The 26,908-nt window shown below is 50.0% G+C and overlaps 1 protein-coding gene across 1 annotated transcript; it reads left to right on the top strand.

Annotated features, from left to right (window-relative positions):
- Positions 1-26,908, top strand: LOC140190184 (voltage-dependent calcium channel gamma-6 subunit-like). Its single transcript, XM_072246697.1, has 4 exons — positions 1-906; positions 21,984-22,058; positions 24,280-24,417; positions 26,694-26,908. Exons 1-4 carry the CDS (start codon positions 585-587, stop codon positions 26,906-26,908), a joined length of 750 nt encoding a protein of 249 aa, XP_072102798.1. The 5' UTR covers positions 1-584.

The following is a 26,908-nucleotide window of genomic DNA, read 5'->3' as shown; positions in this document are numbered from 1 at the left end:
CCAGACAGCCGCGCTGAGAATCCGCTGGGCCGAAGAGAGGTGTGTCAGGGCAAGACAGACAGGGAGGGCTACAGCCCAAAAGTCAACAACGAGAGGGTGCAGTGTCTGAGGAACGAGGGGCTGAGCGTGGGAGGGAGAGGGAGAAAAGAGAGAGAGAGGGAAAGAGTGAGTGTGAGAGAGAGTGGGGGGGAGACAGAGAGAGAGGGGCCTGACAAAACTTCAGAGTGATCTCAGCAAGAAGCAGGAGATTCAGTGGCCAGAGAAAGCAGAGAAAGGTTTTGGTCAGAACAGAAATAAATATAGAGAGATATAGATACATAGAGTGAGAGAGGGAGCGGTGACGACAGGGAGGGAGAGTGAGAGAGGCCTAGGTAGGCTTCAGGGAGAGGGGCAGAGAGAGAGATAGAGATAGAGGTAGAGGTAGAGAGAGAGAGATAGTGTAAGGCAGAGAGGGAGAGAGGGAGGCCAGAGAGAGAGGGTAACAGTGAGGCATCACGAGGGACAGATAGCGAAGGAGTGAGAAGGGAGTTCTAGGTGCCCTGTGCTCAGGACTCTCCGAGACATCTGCAGATACCTCCGGGGCCATGTGGTCGAACTTCCTGGCAGGGACGGAGGACGCAGAGGGACGAGGCTTGCCTCGGCGGAGGAGGGGTGGGAGGTCTACGGGGAGCCGTGGGCGGGAGAGCGCCCTGCGTCTGAGTCTGGCTGTGGGCCTGATGGCTTTGATGTTGATGGCCACGGCTGCGGGGACAGATCACTGGGCCGAACTGAAGGACGCTGCCCCAGACAGCAACCGCACCTGCAGCAGCGTCCGTCTGGGGCTCTGGCGGCAGTGTCAGACAACAACCAGCGTCTCGGAGGCCGGTACGGCAGACAGGCCGTGCCCAGAGACGGAGACGGCAGCGGGTGAGTCTGATCACTGGGCACATCTGTGGTCCACTTACCCTTCACCGTGTCCGTCTGAGTCAATTTGTACTCCTCTGTAACGGGTAATGGGTGAGAGAGTCCCTCTGTAACAGGTAATGGGGGAGAGAGTCCCTCTGTAACAGGTAATGGGGGAGAGAGTCCCTCTGTAAGGGGTAATGGGGAAAGAGTCCGTCTGTAATGGGTAATGGGGAAGAGAGTCCCTCTGTAACAGGGTAATGGGGAAAGAGTCCCTCTGTAATGGGTAATGGGGAAGAGAGTCCCTCTGTAACAGGTAATGGGTGAGAGAGTCCCTCTGTAATGGGGTAATGGGAAGAGAGTCCCTCTGTAATGGGTAATGGGCGAGAGAGTATCTCTGTAATGGGGTAATGGGCGAGAGACCCCTCTGTATGAGAGAAAATGGAGACAAGACTCCATCTGGAACAACAATAACGGGGGAGAGACTTCCCCTGTAATGGGGTAATGGGATAGACTCCTACTGTAACAGGGGTAACAGTGTAGAGAGATGCCCTCTGTAATGGGATAACTGGTAAAGACACTCTGCCACAGGGTTAAAGGGGGAGAGAGTCCCTTAGTAAGGGGGTAAACTGTAGAGTCAACTCTGTAACAGATAATTTCTCTGTAACAGAAATAATGGGGGAGAGACTCCCTCTATAACAGGGGTAATGGGCAGATAATCCCTCTGTAACAGGGATAATGGGGGAGAGATTTCCTTTGTAGCAGGGATAATGGGGGAGAAACACCCTCTATAATGGAGTATGGATTAGGCCCCTCTGTAACAAGATTAATGGAGAAAGAGCCCTTCTGCAACAGGGGTAATGGGGGAGAGACTCCCTCTGTAATGGTATAATGGGGTAGAAATCCCTCCATAACAAGCGTAATGTGGTAGAGACACCCATCGTAATAGGGTATCTCTGTAAAAGGATAATGGGGGAGAGACTCGCTGTGTAACATGGGTAATGGGGAGATAATCCCTCTGTAACAGAGGGCCCACACAGCTGTGCCGAACATGTCTTTACCTTAGAAATTACCCAGGGTTACCCATAGCCCTCTATTTTTCTAAGCTCCATGTACCTATCCACGAGTCTCTTAAAAGACCCTATCGTATCAGCCTCCACTAACTTGGGTGACAGCCCATTCCACACACTCACCACTCCCTGCGTAAAAAACTAACCCCTGACATCTCCTCTGTACCTTCTTCCAAGCACCTTAAAACTATACCCTCTCATGTTAGCCATTTCAGCCCTGGGGAAAAAGCTTCTGACTATCCACACGATCAATGCCTCTCATCATCTTATACACCTCTATCAGGTCACCTCTCATCCTCTGTTGCTCCAAGGAGAAAAGGGCAAGTTCACTTAATTTATTCTCATAAGGCATGCTCCCCAATCCAGGCAACATCCTTGAAAATCTCCTCTGCACCCTTTCTATGGTTTCCACATCCTTCCTGTAGTGAGGTGACCAGAACTGAGCACAGTACTCCAACTGGGGTCTGACCAGGGTCCTATATAGCTGCAACATTACCTCTCGGCTCTTAAACTCAATCCCACGATTGATGAAGGACAATACACCATATGCCTTCTTAACCACAGAGTCAACCTGCATAGCAGCTTTGAGTGTCCTATGGACTCAGACCCCAAGCTCCCTCTGATCCTCCACACTGCCAAGAGTCTTACCATTAATACTATATTTTGCCATCATATTTGACCCACCAAAATGAACCACTTCACACTTATCTGGGTTGAACTCCATCTGCCACTTCTCAGCCCAGTTTTGCATTCTATCAATGTTCCGTTGTAACCTCTGACGGCCCTCCACACTATCCACAACACCTCCAACATTTCTGTCATCGGCAAATTTACCAACCCATCCCTCCACTTCCTTGTCCAGGTCATTTATAAAAATCACAAAGAGTAAGGGTCCCAGAACAGATCCCTGAGACACACCACTGGTCACCGACCTCCATGCAGAATATGACCCGTCTACAACCACTCTTTGCCTTCTGTGGGCAAGCCAGTTCTGGATCCACAAAGCAATGTCCCCTTGGATCCCCTGCCTCCTTACTTTCTCAATAAGCCTTGCATGCCTTGCTGAAATCCATATACACTACATCTACTGCTCTACCTTCATCAATGTGTTTAGTCACATCCTCAAAAAATTTAATCAGGCTTGTAAGGCACAACCTGCCCTTGACAAAGCCCTGCTGACTATTCCTAATCAATTATGCCTCTCCAAATGTTCATAAATCCTGCTTCTCAGCATCTTCTTCATAAGACTCACTGGTCTACTAGGGGTGATTGATAACGTAGAAGGAGTCAATTTTAGAAAACCTAACACATTAATTTTTCAATATTGTCCCCTCCTACATTTACACACTTAGTCCAGCGGTCGTGGAGCATACAGATCCCTTCGTTGTAGAAGTGGTCCACAGCAGGGGTGATTGATAAGTTTGTGGCCTAAGGTAGAAGGAGGTGAGTTATATAGCTCTTGTTACATGCATGTGCGGTTCAACTCTGAGTGAAAATACAGGAAGTTTGAAGTTTCTCCTCATCTCCTTCTACTTTAGGCCACGAACTTATCAATCACCCCTGCTGTGGACCACTTCTGGAGGTCCAAGACACCAACTTCTACAAGGACAGGATCCGTATGCTCCACGACCGCTGGACTAAGTGTGTAAATGTAGGAAAAATAAATGTGCTAGGTTTCCTAAAATTGACCCCTTCTGCCTTAGGCCATGAACTTATCAATCACCCCTCGTATAATTTCCTGGGCTGTCTCCACTCCTTTTCTTGAATCATGGAACAACATCCATAACCCTCCAATCCACCGGAACCTCTCCCGTCCTCATTGATGATGCAAAGATCATTGCCAGAGGTTCAGCAATCTCCTCCCTCGCTTCCCACAGCAGCCTGGAGTACACCCCGTACAGACCCGGTGACTTATCCAACTTGATGCTTTCCAAAAGCTCCAGCACATCCTCTTCCTGTCGGTACCTCCGGCTAAACTCTGTCTTTTTGTGTGTTTGCCCCCAGCTGTCAGTCTGTGGTTTTGTATTGCTATGTGCTCCTGTCCTCACTCCTGCTCTACTCCGGCCCCTGTATGACTGAGTACTCCGTCTCTCACCTGTTTCTCATTGTTACCTGTATCGCTGCCACCTGGGTCTCCAGGTGCTCCACCTATCATCTGCCTCTCTGTGTATTGTCAGTGTGTTTCAGTCCTGTGTTTTCACCTGTTTGTTGCCGGATTGTGCCAGTAAATTTTCCTGAGCCTTTCCAGCATTCGTATCTGTACTCTGTCCGTCTGAATATCGACTCTGCCTGTTTCCCGATTCTGGTTTTTGGATTTCTCTGGATGTTTTGATCTCTGCCTGAACTTTGATGCCAACTTTTGTTTGCACCTCAGGATTTGTTACTCAACTAATATCACTGTGTGCACGGTACTGGGTCTGCGATTGGATCCCTGCTCCAGTGTCCTGACACTTCCTTAATATCTACATGCTCAAGCTTTTCAGTCTGCTGCAAGTCATCCCTACAATCACCAAGATCTTTTTCCTTAGTGAATACTGAAGCAAAGTACTCATTAAGTACCTCTCCTATTTCCTCCGGTTCCATACACACTTTCCCACTGTCACACTTAATTGGTTCTATTCTCTCACGTCTTATCCTCTTGCTCGTCACATACTTGTAGAATGTCTTGGGGTTTTCCTTAATCCTGTCTGCCAAGGCCTTCTCATGGCCCTTTCTGGCTCTCCTAATTTCATTCTTAAACTCCTTCCTGCTCACCCTATAATCTTCTAAATCTTTACCATTGCCTAGTTTTTGAAACTTTTGTAAGCTCTTCTTATGAAAGGGGAGAGACACCTTATGTAACAGGGGTAATGGGGTAGAGACCACACGGTAACAGGAGAAAGGGGAGAGAGACTACCTCTGTAATGGGGTAATGGGGTAGAGACCCCTCTGAAACAAGTGTAATGGGGTAGAGATTCCCTCAGTAAAGGGGGTAATGGGGAGAGGCTTCTGTTAACAGGAGTGAGGGGGGAGAACCCCTCTGTCACAGGGGTAAAGGCAAAGACTAACCCTGTAACAGGGGTTATGGGGGAGAGACTCCCTCTGTAATGGGGTAATGGAGAGATTCCCTCTAAACTGGGTTAATGGGGTAGATACCCCTCTGTAGCAGGGGTAATGTGGGAGAGACCCATCTGTAACAAGAGTAATGGGGAACAGACCCCCTCATACCAGGGGGACCACGCTGTAACAGATGGGTGAGACACACGCTCTGTAATGGGGTGTTTAGGTAGAGACTCACTCTGTAACAAGGGTAATGGGGTACAGATTCCCTCTGTAATGGGAGAGATTCCCTCTCTGACAAATGTATTGGGGCAATGGGGGAGGGACCATCTGTAAAAAAGGTAATGTAGGAGAGACTTCCCCTGCAACAGGAGTGTAATGTTCGTCCATCGTCGACCTCAATGAGGACCTCCACACCGTTATGATGGTGTCGAGACTAGCGCGTGATTTGGATTTAAGTGAGGGAGAGTTGCGCAGCGTCAGCCTCACTCTCTCTTCCCAATTCCCATCTGGATCCAGTGGCAAGACAAGAGTCAAGACGGCTGGAGATGGGACTAGGCGCAGTGGATGACCAGGATGTCTTCTGTGTCTAGTCCTGCTCTACACGTTCCACGACGCTTGCAGAGACCGCCTTCTTCACCGTTGGACCTTCCATTGGTCTCGTCCGCTCAATCCACCGGAGTCTGTCTTCACATGCTGGGATAGACAACTCCCTATCTCACCGAGGGTTTGAGACCCGTCGGCTACACTCACCTGGTTTAGCCGGCTTGTTGAAGTCATAGCCTGGGGTGTGGCTGCTGTCGCATGCAAACAGCTACGAGGAGCCATAGGTGAGAGCTGAGTTCCAGGTGGGGACCAAAGGTGGACTAACTGCCTTGAAAAGGACGCGACATGTTCCCCCACCAGAGGTGCTACTCCTGACACCCCACACATCCCACAACAGGAGTAATGAGGGAGAAACTCCCTTGGTAATGGGGAAATGGGGTGGAGACTACCTCTGTAACAGATGTAATGAGCAAGAGACTCCTTTGTATCACAGAAAATGGGGAAGAGACTCCTTCTGGAATAGGGATACTGAAAGGAGAGACTCTCTCTGTAATAACGGGTAATGGGAGTGAGTCTTTCTCTGTAACTGGGGTAATGGGGTAAAAGGATAGAGAGCACTCTGTAACAAGTTAATAGGGTAAAGACTCCCTCTGTAAAGGGATAATGGGGGAGAGAAAATCCCTCTATAACAGGGGTAATGTGGAATAATCCCTCTGTAACAGTGGTAATGGGTAAGAGACGCCCTATGTAACAGGGGTAATGGCATAGACACCACGCGGTAACAGGAGGACTGGAAGAGAGACTACCTCTGTAATGGGATAATGGTGTGAAGACCCCTCTGTAACAGGAGTAATGGGGTCAAGGCCCCTCTGTAATAGGATAATGGCAGAGAGACCCTCTGTAACAGGGGTAATGCAGGAGAGACTCCATCTGTAATGGTGTAATGGGATAGAAATCCCTCCATAACAAGTGTAATGTTACAAGGCTGAGTACTCAACCCCCTGCACTGTACACCCATGATTGTGTAGCCAAGTTTCCAACAAACTCAATATATAAGTTTGCTGATGACACCACAATTGTAGGCTGTATCTCGGGTAATGATGAGTTTGAGTACAGAGAGGAAATTAAGAAGCTGGTGGCATGGTGCGAAGACAATAACCTATCCCTGAACATCAGCAAGACGAAGGAATTGGTTGTTGACTTCAGGAGTAGCGGACCACACGATCCCATTTACATTGGTGGTGCGCAGGTGGAACAGGTCAAAATCTTTAAGTTCCTCGGGGTCAGTATCACAAATGACCTGACTTGGTCCAACCAAGCAGAGTTCACTGCCATGAAGGCCCACCAGCTCCTTTACTTCCTGAGAAAACTAAAGAAATTTGGCCTGTCCCCTAAAACCCTCACTAATTTTTATAGATGCACCGTAGAAAGCATTCTTCTAGGCTGCATCACAACCTGGTATGGAAGTTGTCCTGTCCAAGACCAGAAGAAGCTGCAGAAGATCGTGAACACAGCCCAGCACATCACACAAACCAATCTTCCATCCTTGGAACACACATCAAAGTTGCTGGTGAACGCAGCAGGCCAGGCAGCATCTCTAGGAAGAGGTACAGTCGACATTTCAGGCTGAGACCCTTCATCAGGAAAGGGTCTCAGCCTGAAACGTCGACTGTACCTCTTCCGAGAGAAGGTGCCTGGCCTGCTGCGTTCACCAGCAACTTTGATGTGTATTGCTTGAATTTTCAGCATCTGCAGAATTCCTCGTGTTTCCGTCCTTGGACTCACTTTAGACCGCACGCTGTCAGAGCAGTGCTGCCAGGATAATCAAGGACACGACCCACCCAGCCAACACACTTTTTGTCCCTCTTCCTTCCGGGAGAAGGCTCAGGAGCTTGAAGACTCGTACGGCCAGATTTGGGAACAGCTTCTTTCCAACTGTGATAAGACTGCTGAACGGATCCTGACCCGGATCTGGGCCGTACCCTCCAAATATCCGGACCTGCCTCTCGGTTTTCTTTTGCACTACCTTACTTTCCATATTTTCTATTTTCTATTTATGATTTATAATTTAATTTTTTAATATTTACTGATTTTAACTATTTTTAATATTTAATATTTGTAATCCAGGGAGTGTGAAGTGCAGAATCAAATATCGCTGTGATGATTGTACGTTCTAGTACCAATTGTTTGGCGACAATAAAGTATAAAGTAAGTAATGGGGTAGAGACACCCTCTGTAACTGGGGTAATGAGGTAGAGGTCCCTCTGTAACGGGGGTAATGAGGTAGAGGTCCCTCTGTAACAGGTGTAATGAGGTAGAGGTCCCTCTGTAACTGGGGTAATGGGGGAGAGATTCCCCCTGAAATGGAGTAAAGGGGTAGAGACCACTCGTAACAAGTGTAATGGGGTAGACACTCCCTCTGTAAAGGGATAATGGGGTAGAGACTTCCTCTGTAACAGGGAAACTGGGGGAGAGGACTTCTGCAACAGGGGGAATGGGAGAGAGGCTCCCTCTGTAATAGGGTATTGGGGTAGAGATCCCTCTGAAACAAGCGTAATGGGGTAGAGATTCCCTCTGTAACAGGAGTAATTGAACTGAATTGACTTGACTTTGTCTTACATCCTTCGCATACATGAGGAGTACTTTACATTATGTCTCCATCTAAATGTGCAATCATAGTAATTTATAATAAATGGAACAGTCAATGTAATATAGAGTACACTCACGTCAGCGTGAGTTCATCAGTCTGACGGCCTGGTGGAAAAAGCTGACCCAGAGCCTGTTGGTCCTGACTTTTATGCTGTGGTACCGTTTCCCGGATGGTAATAGCTGGAATAGATTATGGTTGGGGTGACTCGGGTCCCCAATGATCCTTCAGGCCCTTTTTTACACACCTGTCCTTGTAAATGTCCTGAATCGTGGGAAGTTCACAACTACAGATGCGCTGGGCTGTCGGCACCACTCTCTGCAGAGTCCTGCGATTGAGGGAGGTACGGTTCCCACACCGGCGTGTATTGTGAAATTTGTTAACTTAGCAGCAGCAGTTCAATGCAATACATAATCTGGCAGAGAAAAAAAATGAATAAAATAAAACATAAATAAGCAAGTAAATCAATTATGTACTGTATGTTGAATACATTTATAAAAACGTGCAAAAACAGAAATTCTGCATATTTAAAACAAAAAGGAATCAGATGACAGAGGGGAAGAAGCTGTTCCTGAATCGTTGAGAGTGTGCCTTCAGGCTTCTGTATCTCCTACCTGATGGTAACAGTGGGAAAAGGGCTGCCCTGGGTACCGGAGGTCCTTAATAATGGACGCTGCCTTTCTGAGACACCGCTCCCTGAAGATGTCCTGGGTACTTTGTCGGCTAGTGCCCAAGATGGAGCTGACTAGATTTACAACCTTCTGCAGCTTCTTTTGGTCCTGTGCAGCAGCCCCTCCATACCAGACAGTGATGTAGCCTGTCAGAATGCTCTCTGCTCTCCGCAGTACAACTATAGAAGTTTTGAGTGTATTTGCTGACATACCAAATCTCTTTAAACTCCTAGTAGAGTCTAATAAACTGTCTTGCCTTCTTTATGACTACATTGATATGTTGGAACCAGGTTAGATCCTCAGAGATCTTGACACCCAGGAACTTGAAGCTGCTCACTGTCTCCACTTCTGATCCCTCTATGAGGATTGGTATGTGTTCCTTCGTCTTACCCTTCCTGAAGTCCACAATCAGCTCTTTCGTGTTACTGACGTTGAGTGCCAGGTTGTTGCTGTGGCACCATTCCACTAGTTGGCATATCTCACTCCTGTACGCCCTCTCGTCACCACCTGAGATTCTACCAACAATGGTTGTATCGTCAGCAAATTTATAGATGGCATTTGAGCTATGCCTAGCCGCACAGTCATGTGTATATAGCGAGTAGAGCAGTGGGCTAAGCACACACCCCTGAGGTGCACCAGTGTTGATCGTCAGCAAGGAGGAGATGTTATCACCAATCTGCACAGACTGTGGAAGTCGAGGATCCAAATGCAGAGGGAGGTACAGACGCCCAGGTTCTGCAACTTCTCAATCAGGATTGTGGGATTGATGGTATTAAAAGCTGAGCTAAAGTCGATGAACAGCATCCTGACGTAGGTGTTTGAGTTGTCCAGGTGGTCTAAAGCCGTGTGGAGAGCCATTGAGATTGCATCCGCCATTGGCCTATTGTGGTGAGAGGCAAACTGCAATGGGTCCAGCTCCTTGCTGAGGCAGGAGTTCATTCTAGTCATGACCAACCTCTCAAGGCATTTCATCACTGTAGATGTGAGTTCTACACACGACAGTCATTAAGGCAGCCCACATTATGCTTCTTGGGCACTGGTATAATTGTTGCCTTTTTGAAGCAAATGGGAACTTCTGCCCGTAGCAGTGAGAGATTGAAAATGTCCTTGAATATTCCTGCTATTTGGTTGGTCCAGGTTTTCAGAGCCTTACCAGGTTCTCCATCGGGACCTTCTGCCTTGTGAGGGTTCACTCTCTTTAAAGACAGTCTAACATCGGCTTCTGAGACAAAGATCACAGGGTCATCAGGTGCAGCAGGGATCTTCACAACTGTAGTTGTGTTCTCCCTTTCAAAGTGGGCATAGAAGGTGTTGAGTTCATCTGATAGTGAAGCATCACTGCCATTCATGCTATTGGGTTTCGCTTTGTAGGAAGTAATGACTTGCAGTCCCTGCCAGAGTTGTCGTGCATCTGATATCACCTCCAACCTCGTTCGAAATTGTCTCTTCACCCTTGAAATAGCCCTCTACAAATCATACCTGGTTTTCTGGTACAGGCCTGGGTCGCCAGACTTGAATGCCACAGATCTAGCCTTCAGCAGACGACGTACCTCCTGGTTCATCCACGGCTTTTGGTTTGGGAATGTACAGCAAGTCTTTGTAGGCACACACTCATCCACACAGGTTTAATGAACTTGGTAATAACTGCAACATACTCATCCAGATTCAAAGATGAATCCCTGAATACAGTCCAGTCCACCAATACAAAGCAGTCCTGTAGGCGCTCCTGTGCTTCCCTTGTCCAAACCTTCTTGGTCTTCATTGCTGGTGCTGCCGTCTTCAGTGTCTGCCTATACTCAGGGAGTAGAAGTACAGCCAGGTGACCAGACTTCCCAAAGTGAGGGCGTGGAATAGCACAGTGGGCATTCTTCTTGGTGGTGTAGCAATGGTCCAGTGTGTTGTTTCCTTTAGTATTTTGTTTCCCCTGGTATTGCAACTGATCTGTTGATGGTAATTGCTTAGTGATTTTTTCCAGACTGGCCTGGTTAAAATCTCCCAAAACGATGGTGAAGGCATTAGAGTGCGCTGTTTCGTGCATGTTGATCCCATTACTCAGATCATCTAAAGCCTGATTGACATTGGCCTGAGGTGGAATGAAAACTGCTACCAAAATGACCCCAGAGAACTCTCATGGTAAGTAAAAAGGATGGCACTTTACTGCTAGATATTCCAGGTCTGGTGAGCAGAATTGGGACAGCACTGATATATCTGTGCACCAAGAAGAGTTGATCATGAGGCAGACTCCTCCACCCCTGCTTGTGAGAGACGCTATTGATCTATCCTGACGGTGTACAATAAACCTGTCGATCTGATGCGTTGCGTCCGGTACGGAAGGAGTTAACCAGGATTCCGTGAAACAAAGGACACACGCGGTCCTAATGTCCCTCTGATTCAGCGCCCTGGCTCTGAGATCATCGATTTTATTCACCACAGACTGCGCGTTCGCCAGCACGATAGTCGGTATAGGGAGTTTAAAATCCCGTTTCCTTAAACGCACTTGTAACCCCGATCTACACCCGCGCTTCCTCCGGTGTCCTCCGTGGGCGCTTCCGACCACAATCGGTGTTGATTCCATCGGTTTTAAGTAGCGATAGTTCGTTTAAACTCATTGAGATATCTTTGTTGATGCAGGCAGTCAGAATGCTCTCAATTGTGCCCATGTAGAAGGTTCTTGGGATCTGGGGGCTCACACCAAACTTCCTCAACCATCTGAGGTGAAAGAGCTGCTGTTGTGCTTTTTTCACCACGCAACCGGTGTGTACAGACCACGTGAGATCCTCGGTGATCTGGACGCCGAGGAACTTAAAGCTGTTCACCCTCTCAACCCCAGATCCATTGATGTCAATTCCCCCATTCCTCCTGTCGTCCACAAGCAGCTCCTTTGTTTTTGTTGCATTGAGAAACAGGTTGTTTTCTTGACACCACTGTGTCAGGGTGATGACTTCTTCCCTGTAGGCCACCTCGTTATTGTTTGAGATAAGGCCAATCAATGTAGTGTCGTCGGCAAATTTAATTAGCAGAATGGAGTTGTTGGTGGCGACAGGGGGTAAAGGAGGGGACTTAGTACACAGACCTGAGGGGCTCCTTATTGAGAGTCAGAGGGGTGGATGTGAGGGAACCCACTCTTACCACCGGCGATCTGACAGGTAATAGGGTAGAGACCAAGTGGTAACAGGAGAAATGGGAGAGAGACTATCTTTGTAATGCGGTAATGGGGACGAGACTCCCTCTGTAACAGGGGTAAAGGGAAAGACTAACTCTAGCAGGGGTAATGGGGTAGAGACACCCTCTGTGATGGGGTAATGGATTAGAGACCCCTCTGTACTAGGGGTAATGTGGGGGAGACCAATCTGTAACAGGAGTAATGGGGAAGAGACCCCTACTGGTAATAGTGTAGAGACCACACTGTAACATGGGCGATTGCAATGAGGTGATTGGATAGAGACTCACTCTGTAACAAGGGTAATGGGGTACAGGCACTCTCTGTTACAGGGGTAATGGACAGATTCCGTAATGGGATAATAGGGGAGAGAATCCTTGGTAACAGGGTTAATGAGGTAGAGGCCCCTCTGTAACAGGGAGAGACTCTCTCCATAACAGGGGAAATAGGGAAGAGACTCCCCCTGTAATGGGGTAATGGGATAGAGAGCCTGCTAACAAGTGTAATTCAGTAGAGAATCGCCCTAGCAGAGATAATTCTACAGGATTATCTCTGTAGAAGATAATCCCTCTGTAACAGGGGTAATAGGGGAGAGACTCCCTATGACTGGGGTAATGGGGTAGACACCACGTGGTAACAGATGAAATGAGAGAGATACTACCTCTGAGGATGCTAAGAGGATGCAGGATGACTTGGATAGGTTAGGTGAGCGGGCAAATTTTCATGGCAGATGCAATTTAATGTGGATAAATGTGAGGTTATCCACTTTGCTGGCAAAAACAAGAAAACAGATTATTATCTGAATACGGCAGGCCAGGCAGCATCTGTAGGAAGAGGTGCAGTCGACGTTTCAGGCCGAGACCCTTCGTCAGGACTAACTGAAGGAAGAGTGAGTAAGGGATTTGAAAGTTGGAGGGGGAGGGTGAGGGGGAGATCCAAAATGATAGGAGAAGACAGGAGGGGGAGGGATGGAGCCAAGAGCTGGACAGGTGATTGGCAAAAGGGGATACAAGAAGATCATGGGACAGGAGATCCGGGAAGAAAGACAAGGGGGGAGGGCACCCAGAGGATGGGCAAGAGGTATATTCAGAGGGACAGAGGGAGAAAAAGGAGAGTGAGAGAAAGAATGTGTGCATAAAAATGAGTAACAGATGGGGTACGAGGGGGAGGTGGGGCCTTAGCGGAAGTTAGAGAAGTCGATGTTCATGCCATCAGGCTGGAGGCTACCCAGACGGAATATAAGGTGTTGTTCCTCCAACCTGAGTGTGGCTTCATCAAAACAGTAGAGTAGGCCGTGGATAGACATGTCAGAATGGGAATGGGATGTGGAATTAAAATGTGTGGCCACTGGGAGATCCTGCTTTCTCTGGCGGACAGAGCGTAGATGTTCAGCAAAGTGGTCTCCCAGTCTGCGTCGGGTCTCGCCAATATATAAAAGGCCACATCGGGAGCACCGGACGCCGTATATCACCCCAGTCGACTCACAGGTGAAGTGTTGCCTCACCTGGAAGGACTGTTTGGGGCCCTGAATGGTGGTGAGGGAGGAAGTGTAAGGGCATGTGTAGCACTTGTTCTGTTTACAAGGATAAGTGCCAGGAGGGAGATCAGTGGGGAGGGATGGGGGGGACGAATGGACAAGGGAGTTGTGTAGGGAGCGATCCTTGCGGAATGCGGGGGGGGGGGAGGGAAAGATGTGCTTAGTGGTGGGATCCCGTTGGAGGTGGCGGAAGTTACGGAGAATAATATGTTGGACCCGGAGGCTGGTGGGGTGGAAGGTGAGGACCAGGGGAACCCTATTCCTAGTGGGGTGGCGGGAGGATGGAGTGAGAGCAGATGTACGTGAAATGGGGGAGATGCGTTTAAGAGCAGAGTTGATAGTGGAGGAAGGGAAGCCCCTTTCTTTAAAAAATGAAGACATCTCCCTCGTCCTAGAATGAAAAGCCTCATCCTGAGAGTAGATGCGGTGGAGACGGAGGAATTGGGAGAAGGGGATGGCGTTTTTGCAAGAGACAGGGTGAGAAGAGGAACAGCCCAGATAGCTGTGAGAGTCAGTAGGCTTATAGTAGACATCAGTGGATAAGCTGTCTCCAGAGACAGAGACAGAAAGATCTAGAAAGGGGAGGGAGGTGTCGAAAATGGACCAGGTAAACTTGAGGGTAGGGTGAAAGTTGGAGGCAAAGTTAATAAAGTCAACGAGCTCTGCATGCGTGCAGGAAGCAGCGCCAATGCAGTCGTCGATGTAGCGAAGGAAAAGTGGGGGACAGATACCAGAATAGGCACGGAACATAGATTGTTCCACAAACCCAACAAAAAGGCAGGCATAGCTAGGACCCATACAGGTTCCCCCCCCCCCCTGCATTCCGCAGGGATCGCTCCCTACACAACTGGTCCATTCGTCCCCCCCATCCCTCCCCACTGATCTCCTTCCTGGCACTTATCCGTGTAAACGGAACAAGCGCTACACATGCCCTTACACTTCCTCCCTCACCACCATTCAGGACCCCAGACAGTCCTTCCAGGTGAGGCAACACTTCACCTGTGAGTCGACTGGGGTGATATACTGCGTCTGGTGCTCCCGATGTGGCCTTTTATATATTGGCGAGACCCGACGCAGACTGGGAGACCGCTTTGCTGAACATCTACGCTCTGTCCGCCAGAGAAAGCAGGATCTCCCAGTGGCCACACATTTTAATTCCACATCCCATTCCCATTCTGACATGTCTATCCACGGCCTCCTCTACTGTAAAGATGAAGCCACACTCAGGTTGGAGAAACAACACCTTATATTCCGTCTGGGTAGCCTCCAACCTGATGGCATGAACATCGACTTCTCTAACTTCCGCTAAGGCCCCACCTCCCCCTCGTACCCCATCTGTTACTTATTTTTATACACACATTCTTTCTCTCACTCTCCTTTTTCTCCCTCTGTCCCTCTGAATATACCTCTTGCCCATCCTCTGGGTTCCCCCCCCCCCGTCTTTCTTCCCGGACCTCCTGTCCCATGATCCTCTCGTATCCCCTTTTGCCAATCACCTGTCCAGCTCTTGGCTCCATCCCTCCCCCTCCTGTCTTCTCCTATCATTTTGGATCTCCCCCTCCCCCTCCAACTTTCAAATCCCTTACTAGCTCTTCCTTCAGTTAGTCCTGACGAAAGGTCTCGGCCTGAAACGTCGACTGTACCTCTTCCTAGAGATGCTGCCTGGCCTGCTGTGTTCACCAGCAACTTTGATGTGTGTTGCTTGAATTTCCAGCATCTGCAGAATTCCTGTTGTTATTATCTGAAAGGTGGCCGATTAGGAAAAGGGGAGGTGCAACGAGACCTGGGTGTCATTATACACCAGTCATTGAAAGTGGGCATGCAGGTACAGCAGGCGGTGAAAAAGGCGAATGGTGTGCTGGCATTCATAGCAAGAGGATTCGAGTACAGGAGCAGGGAGGTACTACTGCAGTTGTACAAGGCCTTGGTGAGACCACACCTGGAGTATTGTGTGCAGTTTTGGTCCCCTAATCTGAGGAGAGATATTCTTGCCATAGAGGGAGTACAAAGAAGGTTCACCAGATTGATTCCTGGGATGGCAGGACTTTCATATGATGAAAGACTGGATCGGCTGGGCTTATACCCGTTGGAATTTAGAAGATTGGGGGGGGGGGGATCTTATTGAAACATGTAAAATCCTAAAGGGACTGGACAGGCTAGATGCAGGAAGATTGTTCCCGATGTTGGGGAAGTCCAGAACGAGGGGTCACAGTTTGAGGATAAAGGGGAAGTCTTTTAGGACCGAGATTAGGAAAAACTTCTTCACACAGAGAGTGGTGAATCTGTGGAATTCTCTGCCACAGGAAACAGTTGAGGCCAGTTCATTGGCTATATTTAAGAGGGAGTTAGATATGGCCCTTGTGGCTAAAGGGATCGGGGGTATGGAGAGAAGGCAGGTACAGGGTTCTGAGTTGGATGATCAGCCATGATCATACTGAATGGCGGTGCAGGCTCCTGCACCTATTGTCTATGTTTCTCTGCTTCTATGTAATGGGGTATGTAATGGGTAGAGACTCCCTCTGTAACAGGGGTAATGGGAAAGACTAACTCTGTAGCAGGGATAATGGGGGAAAGACTCCCTTTGTAACAGGGATACTGGGGGAGAAACTCTCTCTGTAACGGGTAATGGGTGAAAGACTCTCTCTGTAGCAGGAGAAATGGGAGTGAGACTACCTCTGTAACACGATAATGGGGTAGAGAGTCCCTCTATAACAGGGATAATGGGGTAGAGACACCTTCTGTAACAAGGGTAATAGGGTAGAGACCCATTTGTAACAAGGGTAATGGGGTAGGGACCCCTCTGTAACAGGGCTAATGCGAGAGAAACTAAGTTTGCTGATGACACCACAATTGTAGGCCGTATCTCGGGTAATGATGAGTTTGAGTACAGAGAGGAAATTAAGAACCTGGTGGCATGGTGCGAAGACAATAACCTATCCCTGAACATCAGCAAGACGAAGGAATTGGTTGTTGACTTCAGAAGGAGTAGTGGACCGCACGACCCCATTTACATCGGTGATGCGCAAGTGGAACAGGTCAAAAGTTTTAAGTTCCTCAGGGTCAATATCACAAATGACCTGACTTGGTCCAACCAAGCAGAGTCCACTGCCAAGAAGGCCCACCAGCACCTTTACTTCCTGAGAAAACGAAAGAAATTTGGCCTGTGCCCTAAAACCCTCACTAATTTTTATAGATGCACCGTAGAAAGCATTCTTCTAGGGTGCATCACAACCTGGTATGGAAGTTGTCCTGTCCAAGACTGGAAGAAGCTGCAGAAGATCGTGAACACGGTGCAGCACATCACACAAACCAATCTTCCATCCGTGGACTCACTTTACACCACACGCTGTCGGAGCAGTGCTGCCAGGGTAATCAAGGACACGACCCACCCAGCCAACACACTTTTCGTCCCTCTTCCCTCCGGGAGATGGCTCAGGAGCTTGAAGACTCGTACGGCCAGATTTGGGAACAGCTTCTTTCCAACTGTGATAAGACTGCTGAACGGATCCTGACCCGGATCTGGGCCGTACCCTCCAAATATCCGGACCTGCCTCTCGGTTTTCTTTTGCACTACCTTACTTTCCCTTTTCTATTTTCTATTTATGATTTATAATTTAAATTTTTAATACTTACTATTGATTTTTAATCCAGGGAGTGCAAAGCGCAGAATCAAATATCGCTGTGATGATTGTACGCTCTAGTATCAATTGTTTGGCGACAATAAAGTATATAACATGGGTAATGGGGTAGAGACCACACTGTATCGGGGGTAATGGGGGAGAGACTCCCTCTCCAACAGGGATAAAGGGAAAGATTAACTCTGTAGCAGCTGTAATGGGGGAGAGACTCCCTCTGCAACAGTGGTAATGGGGAGAGACACCCTCTGTAACATGGATAATGGTGAGGCCTTCTGTGATAGGGGTAATGGTGGAGAGACTCCCTGTGTAACAGGGGTAATGGGTATAAGCCACACGGTAACAGGAGTGATGGGAGAGAGACTCCCTCTGAAATGGAGTAATGGGATTGAGGCCCCTCTGTAACATGTGTAATTGGGTAGAGACTCTGGGATAATGGGGGGGAGACTCCTTCTGTAAGAGGGGTGATGAGGGAGAGACTCCCCTGTAACAGGGGTCATGAGGTAGAGACCACGCAGTAGCAGGAGCAATGGGGAGGAGAGACTCCCTCTGTAATAGGGTAATAGGGTGGAGACCCTCGGTAATGGGGTAGAGACACCCTCTGTAGCAGGAATTTTGGGGAGAGCATCTGTAACAGGGTAATGGGGGAGAGAAACTGGCTCTGCAATGGGATAATGGGTTAGAGACTCCATCTGTAACGGGGTAATGGGGGAGAGATTCCTTCTCTATTGGGGTAATGGGGAAGTCTCCCTCAGTAACAATAGTAATGGGGAGAGTCTCCCTCTGAAACAGGCATGATGGGGTAAAGACTCCTTCTATTACAGGGATATTGGAGGAGACCTTCTATAACAGGGATACTGGGGCAGAGACTCCCTCTGTAACAGCGGTAAGAGGAAAGACTACCCCTGTAAAATGGGTAACAGGGGAGACCATCTGTAATGGGGTAATGGGAAGAGACTCCCTCTGTAATGGGGTCATGGGGAGAAACTCCCTCTGTAACAGGCCTAATGGGGGAATGACTCCTGTAATGGGATAATGGGGTAGAGACACCTTTGTAATGGGACTCTAATAAGGTAGAGACTCCCTTTGCGTGGGGTAATGGAGGACAGACTCCTTCTGTAATCTGGGTAATGCAGGAGAGACTTGCCCCGTAAGAGGCATAATTGGGGGGGAGACTCCCTCTGTAACAGAGGTAATGGGGGAGAGACTCCCTCTGTAACAGAGATAATGGGGGAGAGACTCCCTCTGTAATGGGGTAATAGGGGAGAGACTCCCTCTGTAACAGAGATAATGGGGGAGAGACTCCCTCTGTAACAGAGATAATGGGGGGAAGACCCCTCTAACAGGGGAAATGGGGGAGAGACTCCCTCTGTAACAGAGATAATGGGGGAGAGACTCCCTCTGTAACAGAGATAATGGGGGGAAGACCCCTCTAACAGGGGAAATGGGGGAGAGATTCCCTCTGTAACAGAGATAATGGGGGGAAGACCCCTCTAACAGGGGAAATGGGGGAGAGACTCCCTCTGTAATGGGGTAATGGGGAGAGACTCCCTCTGTAACAGAGATAATGGGGTGAAGACCCCTCTAACAGGGGAAATAGGGGAGAGACTCCCTCTGTAACAGATGTAATAATGGGGGAGAGACTCCCTCTGTAACAAAGATAATGGGGGGAAGACCCCTCTAACAGGGGGAATGGGGGAGAGACTCCCTCTGTAACAGATGTAATAATGTAGAGACACCCTGTGTAACATGGGTAATGGGGAGAGAGATTTCCCTTGTAACAGGTGAAATGGGGGAAGAGACTCCCTCTGTAACCTGGGTAATGGGGGAGTCTCCCTCTATAACAGGAGTAATGCGGGAGACACTCTCTGTAACGGGGATAATGAAGTGAGATTCTCTCTGTAACAGTGATAATGGGGAAGAGACACTCTCTGTAACGGGGTAAAGGGAAATATAAACTTAGTAACAAGGATAATGGGGGTGAGATTCCCTCTGTAACAGGGGTAATGGGGTAGAGTCTCCCTTTGTGACAGGGATACTGGGGGAGAGACTCCCTCTGTGATAGGGGACATGGGGAAGGACTCCCTCTGAATCAGGGGTAATGGAGGAGAGCTCCCTTTGTAACAGATGTAATAATGTAGAGACACCCTCTGTAACAGGGGTAATGGGGGAGAGAGATTCCCCTTGTAACAGATGTAATGGGGGAAGAGACTCCCTCTGTAACCTGGGTAATGGGGGAGTCTCCCTCTATAACAGGAGTAATGTGGGAGACACTCTCTGTAACGGGGTAAAGAGAAATATAAACTCAGTAACAGGGATAATGGGGATGAGATTCCCTCTGTAACAGGGGTAATGGGGGAGAGAGATTTCCCTTGTAACAAGTGTAATGGGGGAAGAGACTCCCTCTGTAACAGGGGTAATGGGGGAGTCTCCCTCTGTAACAGGGATAATGGGGAGAGACTCGGTCTGTAACAGGGATACTGGGGGAAAGAATCCCCCCATAACAGGGATAATGGGGGAACTGACTCCCTCTGTAATTGTGATAATAGGGGAGAGGCTCCTTCTGTAACAGGTGTAATACTGGGGAGTCTCCCTCTATAACAGAGGTAAGGAGATAGAGATCTCCCTCTGTAATAGGGAAATGGGGTAGGGACCCCTCTGTAATAGGGTCATGGAGTAGTAGCTACTCTGTAACAAGTGTAATGGGGTAGAGACCCTCTATAATAGGGGTAATGGGGTTGAGACTCCCTCAGTAACAGCAGTAATGGGGGAGAGAGACCCACTGTAACAAAGTAAAGGGGAGAGATCCCCTCTGTAACAGTGGTAAGTGGAAATACTCCCCTTCTAACACAGGTAATGGGGAGAGACCCTTTGTAACAGGAAGAATGCGAGAGAGACTCCCCCTGACAGGAGTGAGAGGGAGAGACTCCCCCTGACAGGAGTGAGAGGGAGAGACTCCCTCTGTAACAGGGGGAATGGGGGAGAGACCACATGTAACAGGAGTATTGGGGTAGAGACTCCCTCTGTAACCTGGGTGATGGGGAAAGACTCCCTCTGTAACAGGGGTAATGGGGGAGAGACAGACTAAGTAACAGGAGTGATGGGGGAAAGACCACACTGTAACAGGAGTATTGGGGTAGAGACTCCCTCTGTAACCTGGGTAATGGGGGATTAACCTTCTGTAACAGGGGGAATGGGGGAAGAGTCTCTCTAACACAGGTAATGTGGGAGACTCGCCCTCTGTAACACGTTTAATGGGAGAGACCTTCTGTAAAAGGGGTAAGGAGGGAGAGACCCCTCTGTAACAGGTGTAATAGGGGAGAGACTCTCTCTAACACAGATAATCCGGGAGACTCGCCCTCTGTGACAGGGTTAATGTGGAGAGACTCCCTCTGTAACAGGAAAAATGGGGGAGAGACCCCTCTTCTACAGGGGTAATGTGGAGAGACTCCTTCTGTAACAGGGGTAATGGGGGAGAGAACCCTCTGTAACAGGGGTAAAGGGAAATATCAACTCAGTAACAGAGATAATGGGGGTGAGATTCCCTCTGTAACAGGGATAATAGGGAGACTTCTCTGTAACAGGGTTAATAGATAGATAGACATACTTTATTGATCCCGAGGAAAATTGAGTTTCATTACAATTGCACCAACCAAGAATAGAGTATAAATATAGCAATATAAAACCATAAATAATTAAATAATAATATGTAAATTATGCCAGATGGAAATAAGTCCAGGACCAGCCTATTGGCTCAGGGTGTCTGACCCTCCTAGGGGGGAGTTGTAAAGTTTGATGGCCACAGGCAGGAATGACTTCCTATGACGCTCTGTGTTGCATCTCGGTGGAATGAGTCTCTGGCTGAATGTACTCCTGTGCCCAACCAGTACATCATGTAGTGGATGGGAGACATTGTCCAAGATGGCATGCAACTTGGACAGCATCCTCTTTTCAGACACCACCGTGAGAGAGTCCAGTTCCATCCCCACAACATCACCGGCCTTACGAATGAGTTTGTTGATTCTGTTGGTGTCTGCTACCCTCAGCCTGCTGCCCCAGCACACAACAGCAAACATGATCGCACTGGCCACCACAGACTCATAGAACATCCTCAGCATCGTCCGGCAGATGTTAAAGGACCTCAGTCTCCTCAGGAAATAGAGACGGCTCTAACCCTTCTTGTAGACAGCCTCAGTGTTCTTTGACCAGTCCAGTTTATTGTCAATTCGTATCCCCAGGTATTTGTAATCCTCCACCATGAGGGAGAAATTTCCTCTGTAACAGGGGTAATGGGGGAGAGACTCCCTCTGTAACAGAAATAATGAGGGAGAGTCTCCCTGTGTAACAGGGGTAATGTGGACATTCAGAGGAGTCTGATTACAGTCTGTACGTGTCCACATCCACTCCCTTCGTGTCTCTCTGTGCTCCGTTCTCCTCCATCTTTGAGTTGGCATCCCGCTGGGACTCTGGGGGCAGCATGTGGGTGAATGGCAATGCCAGTGTGGGTAGCCGGCAGTCTGTCCGTTCTCACCGTTTCCTGCCTGCGCCATTTGGTGCCTGTGCGGATGCGTTTGTAGGATGCTTCGGACCAGTGGAACATGTGACCTGTCTGCAGACAGGTAGCAGCTCGTGGAGGCTGGAGCTGTCAGGTGTGAGGCTCAAGGTTTTGTGTTGGTTCTGGGCGTGTCCTGGTCCTGGGTCTGGCTGAGGGCAGCACAGGGTTGGGTGTGGTTTGCACGGGAGAGTGGCGCCTCTGTTGTAATCATGTCTGTTTCACTGTCTCGTCACCCTTTTAGGCTCCAACTGCAGTTATTTTCGATTTTTTACCACAGGAGAAAATACAAAAGTAATGGGTCGAGAAGCAGATAAAGGTGAGGTCATCATAATTTTATCGTGGAGGCATTTGTAAAGAGCTTTCAAAAATCACTCGATTCTGGAATGGTTCCAGAGGACTGAACAATTTGCAGAAGTCACTCCAAGCTTGAAAAGAGGGAGGCAAAAGACAGGAAATTATAGGCCAGCTCGCCTACCTTTGTTTGTTGGGAAGATGTTGGAATCTATTGTTAAGGATGACATTTCAGAATACTTGCAGCAACACAATAAAATTAGCCAAAGTCAGCACGGTTTCCTCAAGAGGAAATCTTGTCTGACAAAGCTGGTGGAATTCTTTGATGAAGTAACAGGCAGGATAGACAAAGAAGAGTCAGTGGATGTTGTTGACTTGAAGTTTCAGAAGGCCTTTGACAACGTGCTGCACATGAGGCTACTTAACAAAATGAGAGCCCATGGCTTTACAGAAAAGACACTAGCAAGGATAGAGCAACACACATCAAAGTTGCTGGTGAGCGCAGCAGGCCAGGCAGCATCTCTAGGAAGAGGTACAGTCGATGTTTCAGGTCAAGACCCTTCGTCAGGACTAACTGAAGGAAGAGTGAGTAAGGGATTTGAAAGTTGGAGGGGGGGTGGGGAGAGATCCAAAATGATAGGAGAAGACAGGAGGGGGAGGGATGGAGCCAAGAGCTGGACAGGTGATTGGCAAAAGGGGATACGAGAGGATCATGGGACAGGAGGTCTGGGGAGAAAGACAAAGGGGGGGGGACCCAGAGGATGGGCAAGAGGTATATTCAGAGGGACAGAGGGAGAAAAAGGAGAGTGAGAGAAAGAATGTGTGCATAAAAATGAGTAACAGATGGGGTACGAGGGGGAGGTGGGGCCTTAGCGGAAGTTAGAGAAGTCGATGTTCATGCCATCAGGTTGGAGGCTACCCAGACGGAATATAAGGTGTTGTTCCTCCAACCTGAGTGTGGCTTCATCTTTACAGTAGAGGAGGCCGTGGATAGACATGTCAGAATGGGAATGGGATGTGGAATTAAAATGTGTGGCCACTGGGAGATCCTGCTTTCTCTGGCGGACAGAGCGTAGATGTTCAGCAAAGTGGTCTCCCAGTCTGCGTCGGGTCTCGCCAATATATAAAAGGCCACATCGGGAGCACTGGACACAGTATATCACCCCAGTCGACTCACAGGTGAAGTGTTGCCTCACCTGGAAGGACTGTCTGGGCCCTGAATGGTGGTGAGGGAGGAAGTGTAAGGGCATGTGTAGCACTTGTTCCGCTTACACGGATAAGTGCCAGGAGGGAGATCAGTGGGGAGGGATGGGGGGGACGAATGGACAAGGGAGTTGTGTAGGGAGCGATCCCTGCGGAATGCCGAGAGAGTGGGGGAGGGAAAGATGTGCTTAGTGGTGGGATCCCGTTGGAGGTGGCAAGGATAGAGCATTGTCTGACTAGCAGGAGGCAAAGTGGGAATAAAGGGGGAATAAAGTGGACAACGTGCTGGAGGAGCTCAGCAGGTCAGGCAGCATCAGTGGGCAGGAACAAAACAGTCGACGTTTCGGGCCCAGACCCTTCATGTCATGTTTCCTATGGTGGGAGAGTCAAGGGCCAAAGGGCATACCGTAAAACAGAGCGCCATCCTTTTAGGACGGAGATGAGGAGGAATTCCTTTAGCCAGAGAGGTGAATCTGTGGAATCTGTTGCCACAGGAGGCTGTGGAGGCCAAGTCATTGAGTATATTTATAGAAACATAGAAAAACTACAGCACAATACAGACCCTTCGGCCCACAAAGCTGTGCTGAACATGTACTTACCTCAGAAAGTACCCGGGGTTACCCATAGCCCTCTATTTTTCTGAGCTCCAGGTACGCCATGTGTAAGACAGAGGTTGATAGGTTCTTGGTTAGTCAGGGTGTCAAAGGTTACTGGGAGAAGAAAGGAGTGTGGCGTTGAGAGGGATAATAAATCAGCCATGATGGAATGATAGAGTTGACTTGATGGGCCGAATGACCTAACTCTGCTTTTATATCATAGTCTATAATTGACTGTCCCTTTCTCATGGAAAGATCATCCATTTTCTTTCTTCCCCCTCTCTTCCATCTCTCTCTCTCTCTCCCCCTCTCTCTCTCCCCTTTCTCTCCCCCTCCCCCCTCTCTACCTCTCCCCGCTCCCCCTTTCCCCTCCCTCTCTCCCCCCTCCCTGACCCCCCCCCTCTCTCTCCCCCCTTCCCCCCACCCCCGGTGTTATTTTGTCCTCAGCTCTGTTTATCGTGGTGGCGGCGCTGGCCGTGCTGTGCCTCTGCCTCATGGTCCTCGGCTCCCTCTCCATCAGTATGTCACTGAGGCACAACCCAGACTTCCTGATCAAACTCTCCGCTTCCTTCTTCATCTCCGCTGGTGAGTGGCAGAGTTCCCTCCGTCCCTCTGTCGCCCCCTCCTCATCTCTGTAACCCCGACACTCCCCCCTCCTGTTCAAACCCCTCCCTCACCCCCTCCCTATCTCAGTAACCCCTACACTCCCCCTCCCTCACCCCCTCCCTATCTCTGTTACCCCTACACTCCCTCCTCCTGTTCAAACCTCTCCCTCACCCCCTCCCTATCTCTGTAACCCCTACACTCCCCCCTCCTGTTCAAACCCCTCCCTCACCCCCCATCTCTGTTACCCCTACACTCCCCCCTCCTGTTCAAACCCCTCCCTATCTCTGTAACCCCCACACTCCCCCCTCCTGTTCAAACCCCTCCCTCACCCCCTCCCCATCGCTGTAACCCCTACACCCCCCTCCTGTTCAAACCCCTCCCTCACACCCTCCCTATCTCTGTAACCCCTACACTCCCCCCTCCTGTTCAAACCCCTCCCTCACCCCCTCCCTACCTCTGTAACCCCGGCACTCCCCCCTCCTGTTCAAACCCCTCCCTCACCCCCTCCCTATCTCTGTAACCCCGACACTCCCCCCTCCTGTTCAAACCCCTCCCTCACCCCCTCCCTATCTCTGTAACCCCGACACTCCCCCCTCCTGTTCAAACCCCTCCCTCACCCTCTCCCTATCTCTGTAACCCCGACACTCCCCCCTCCTGTTCAAATCCCTCCCTCACCCCCTCCCTATCTCTGTAACCCCGACTCTCCCCCCCTACTGTTCAAACCCCTCCCTCACCCCCTCCCTATCTCTGTTACCCCTACACTCCCCCCTCCTGTCCAAACCCCTCCCTCACCCCCTCCCTATCTCTGTTACCCCTACACTCCCCCCTCCTGTCCAAACCCCTCCCTCACCCCCTCCCTATCTCAGTAACCCCTACACTCCCCCCTCCCGTTCAAACCCCTCCCTCACCCCCTCCCTATCTCTGTAACCCCTACACTCCCCCCTCCTGTTCAAACCCCTCCCTCACCCCCTCCCTATCTCTGTCACCTCTACACCCCCCCTCCTGTTCAAACCCCTCCCTCACCCCCTCCCTATCTCTGTAACCCCTACACTCCCCCCCTCCTGCTCAAACCCCTCCCTCACCCCCTCCCTATCTCTGTAACCCCTACACTCCCCCCTCCTGTTCAAACCCCTCCCTCACCCCCTCCCTATCTCTGTAACCCCTACACTCCCCCCCTCCTGCTCAAACCCCTCCCTCACCCCCTCCCTATCTCTGTAACCCCTACACTCCCCCCTCCTGTTCAAACCCCTCCCTCACCCCCCATCTCTGTAACCCCTACACTCCCCCCTCCTGTTCAAACCCCTCCCTCACCCCCTCCCTATCTCTGTAACCCCTACACTCCCCCCTCCTGTTCAAACCCCTCCCTCACCCCCTCCCTATCTCTGTAACCCCTGCACTCCCTCCTCCTGTTCAAACCTCTCCCTCACCCCCTCCCTATCTCTGTAAACCCCTACACTCTCCGTCCTCCCGTTCAAACCCCTCCCTCACCCCCTCCCTATCTCTGTAACCCCTACTCTCCCCCCTCCTGTTCAAACCCCTCCCTCACCCCCTCCCTATCTCTGTAACCTCTACACTCCCCCTCCTGCTCACCCCCTCCCTATCTCTGTAACCCCTACACTCCCCCTCCCTATCTCTGTAACCCCTACACTCCCCCCTCCTGTTCAAACCCCTCCCTCACCCCCTCCCTATCTCTGTAACCCCGACACTCCCCCCTGCTGTACAAACCCCTCCCTCACCCCCTCCCTATCTCTGTAACCCCTACACTCCCCCCTCCTGTTCAAACCCCTCCCTCACCCCCTCCCTATCTCTGTAACCCCGACACTCCCCCCTGCTGTACAAACCCCTCCCTCACCCCCTCCCTATCTCTCTAACCCCTACACTCTCCGTCCTCCCGTTCAAACCCCTCCCTCACCCCCTCCCTATCTCTGTAACCCCTACACTCCCCCCTCCTGTTCAAACCCCTCCCTCACCCCCTCCCTGTCTCTGTAACCCCTACACTCCCCACCCTCCTGTTCAAACCCCTCCCTCACCCCCTCCCTATCTCTGTAACCCCTACACTCCCCCCTCCTGTTCAAACCCCTCCCTCACCCCCTCCATTTCCCCTCTCCCCCTCCTTGAGTGAGGCAGCAATTGCTTGTCTAGGGAGGGGTCCTTGGAGGGTTTCCCTCCCCACGTCGTTTTCGAAGAGCTGGGACTCTGCCCCCCTCCCACATCATTGCCCATGTACTCACCTTGCTCTCACTCTCTCCTTGCAGGTCTGGCTGCCGTGGCAACGCTGCTGGCCTTCGACCAGGCCGTGCTGGGTCTTCAGCGGACCGGCCTCGAGCTGAGCTACCTCTGGTCTTTTGGCTTTACCCTCGCTGCCTCCATCCTGTCCTCACTGGCTGGCACCTCGTTCCTCGTCATTGCCCTCCCAGGCCCTGCCCTCGGCCTCTGCAACTGGGGCAAGGCCTCCAAGCCGGAGGCCTAG

Source organism: Mobula birostris, chromosome 29, assembly GCF_030028105.1.
Source record: "Mobula birostris isolate sMobBir1 chromosome 29, sMobBir1.hap1, whole genome shotgun sequence".
Lineage (NCBI taxonomy): Eukaryota > Metazoa > Chordata > Chondrichthyes > Myliobatiformes > Myliobatidae > Mobula > Mobula birostris.
Note: the sequence above shows the minus strand (reverse complement) of the source record. Positions and strands in the feature narration are given on the sequence as shown.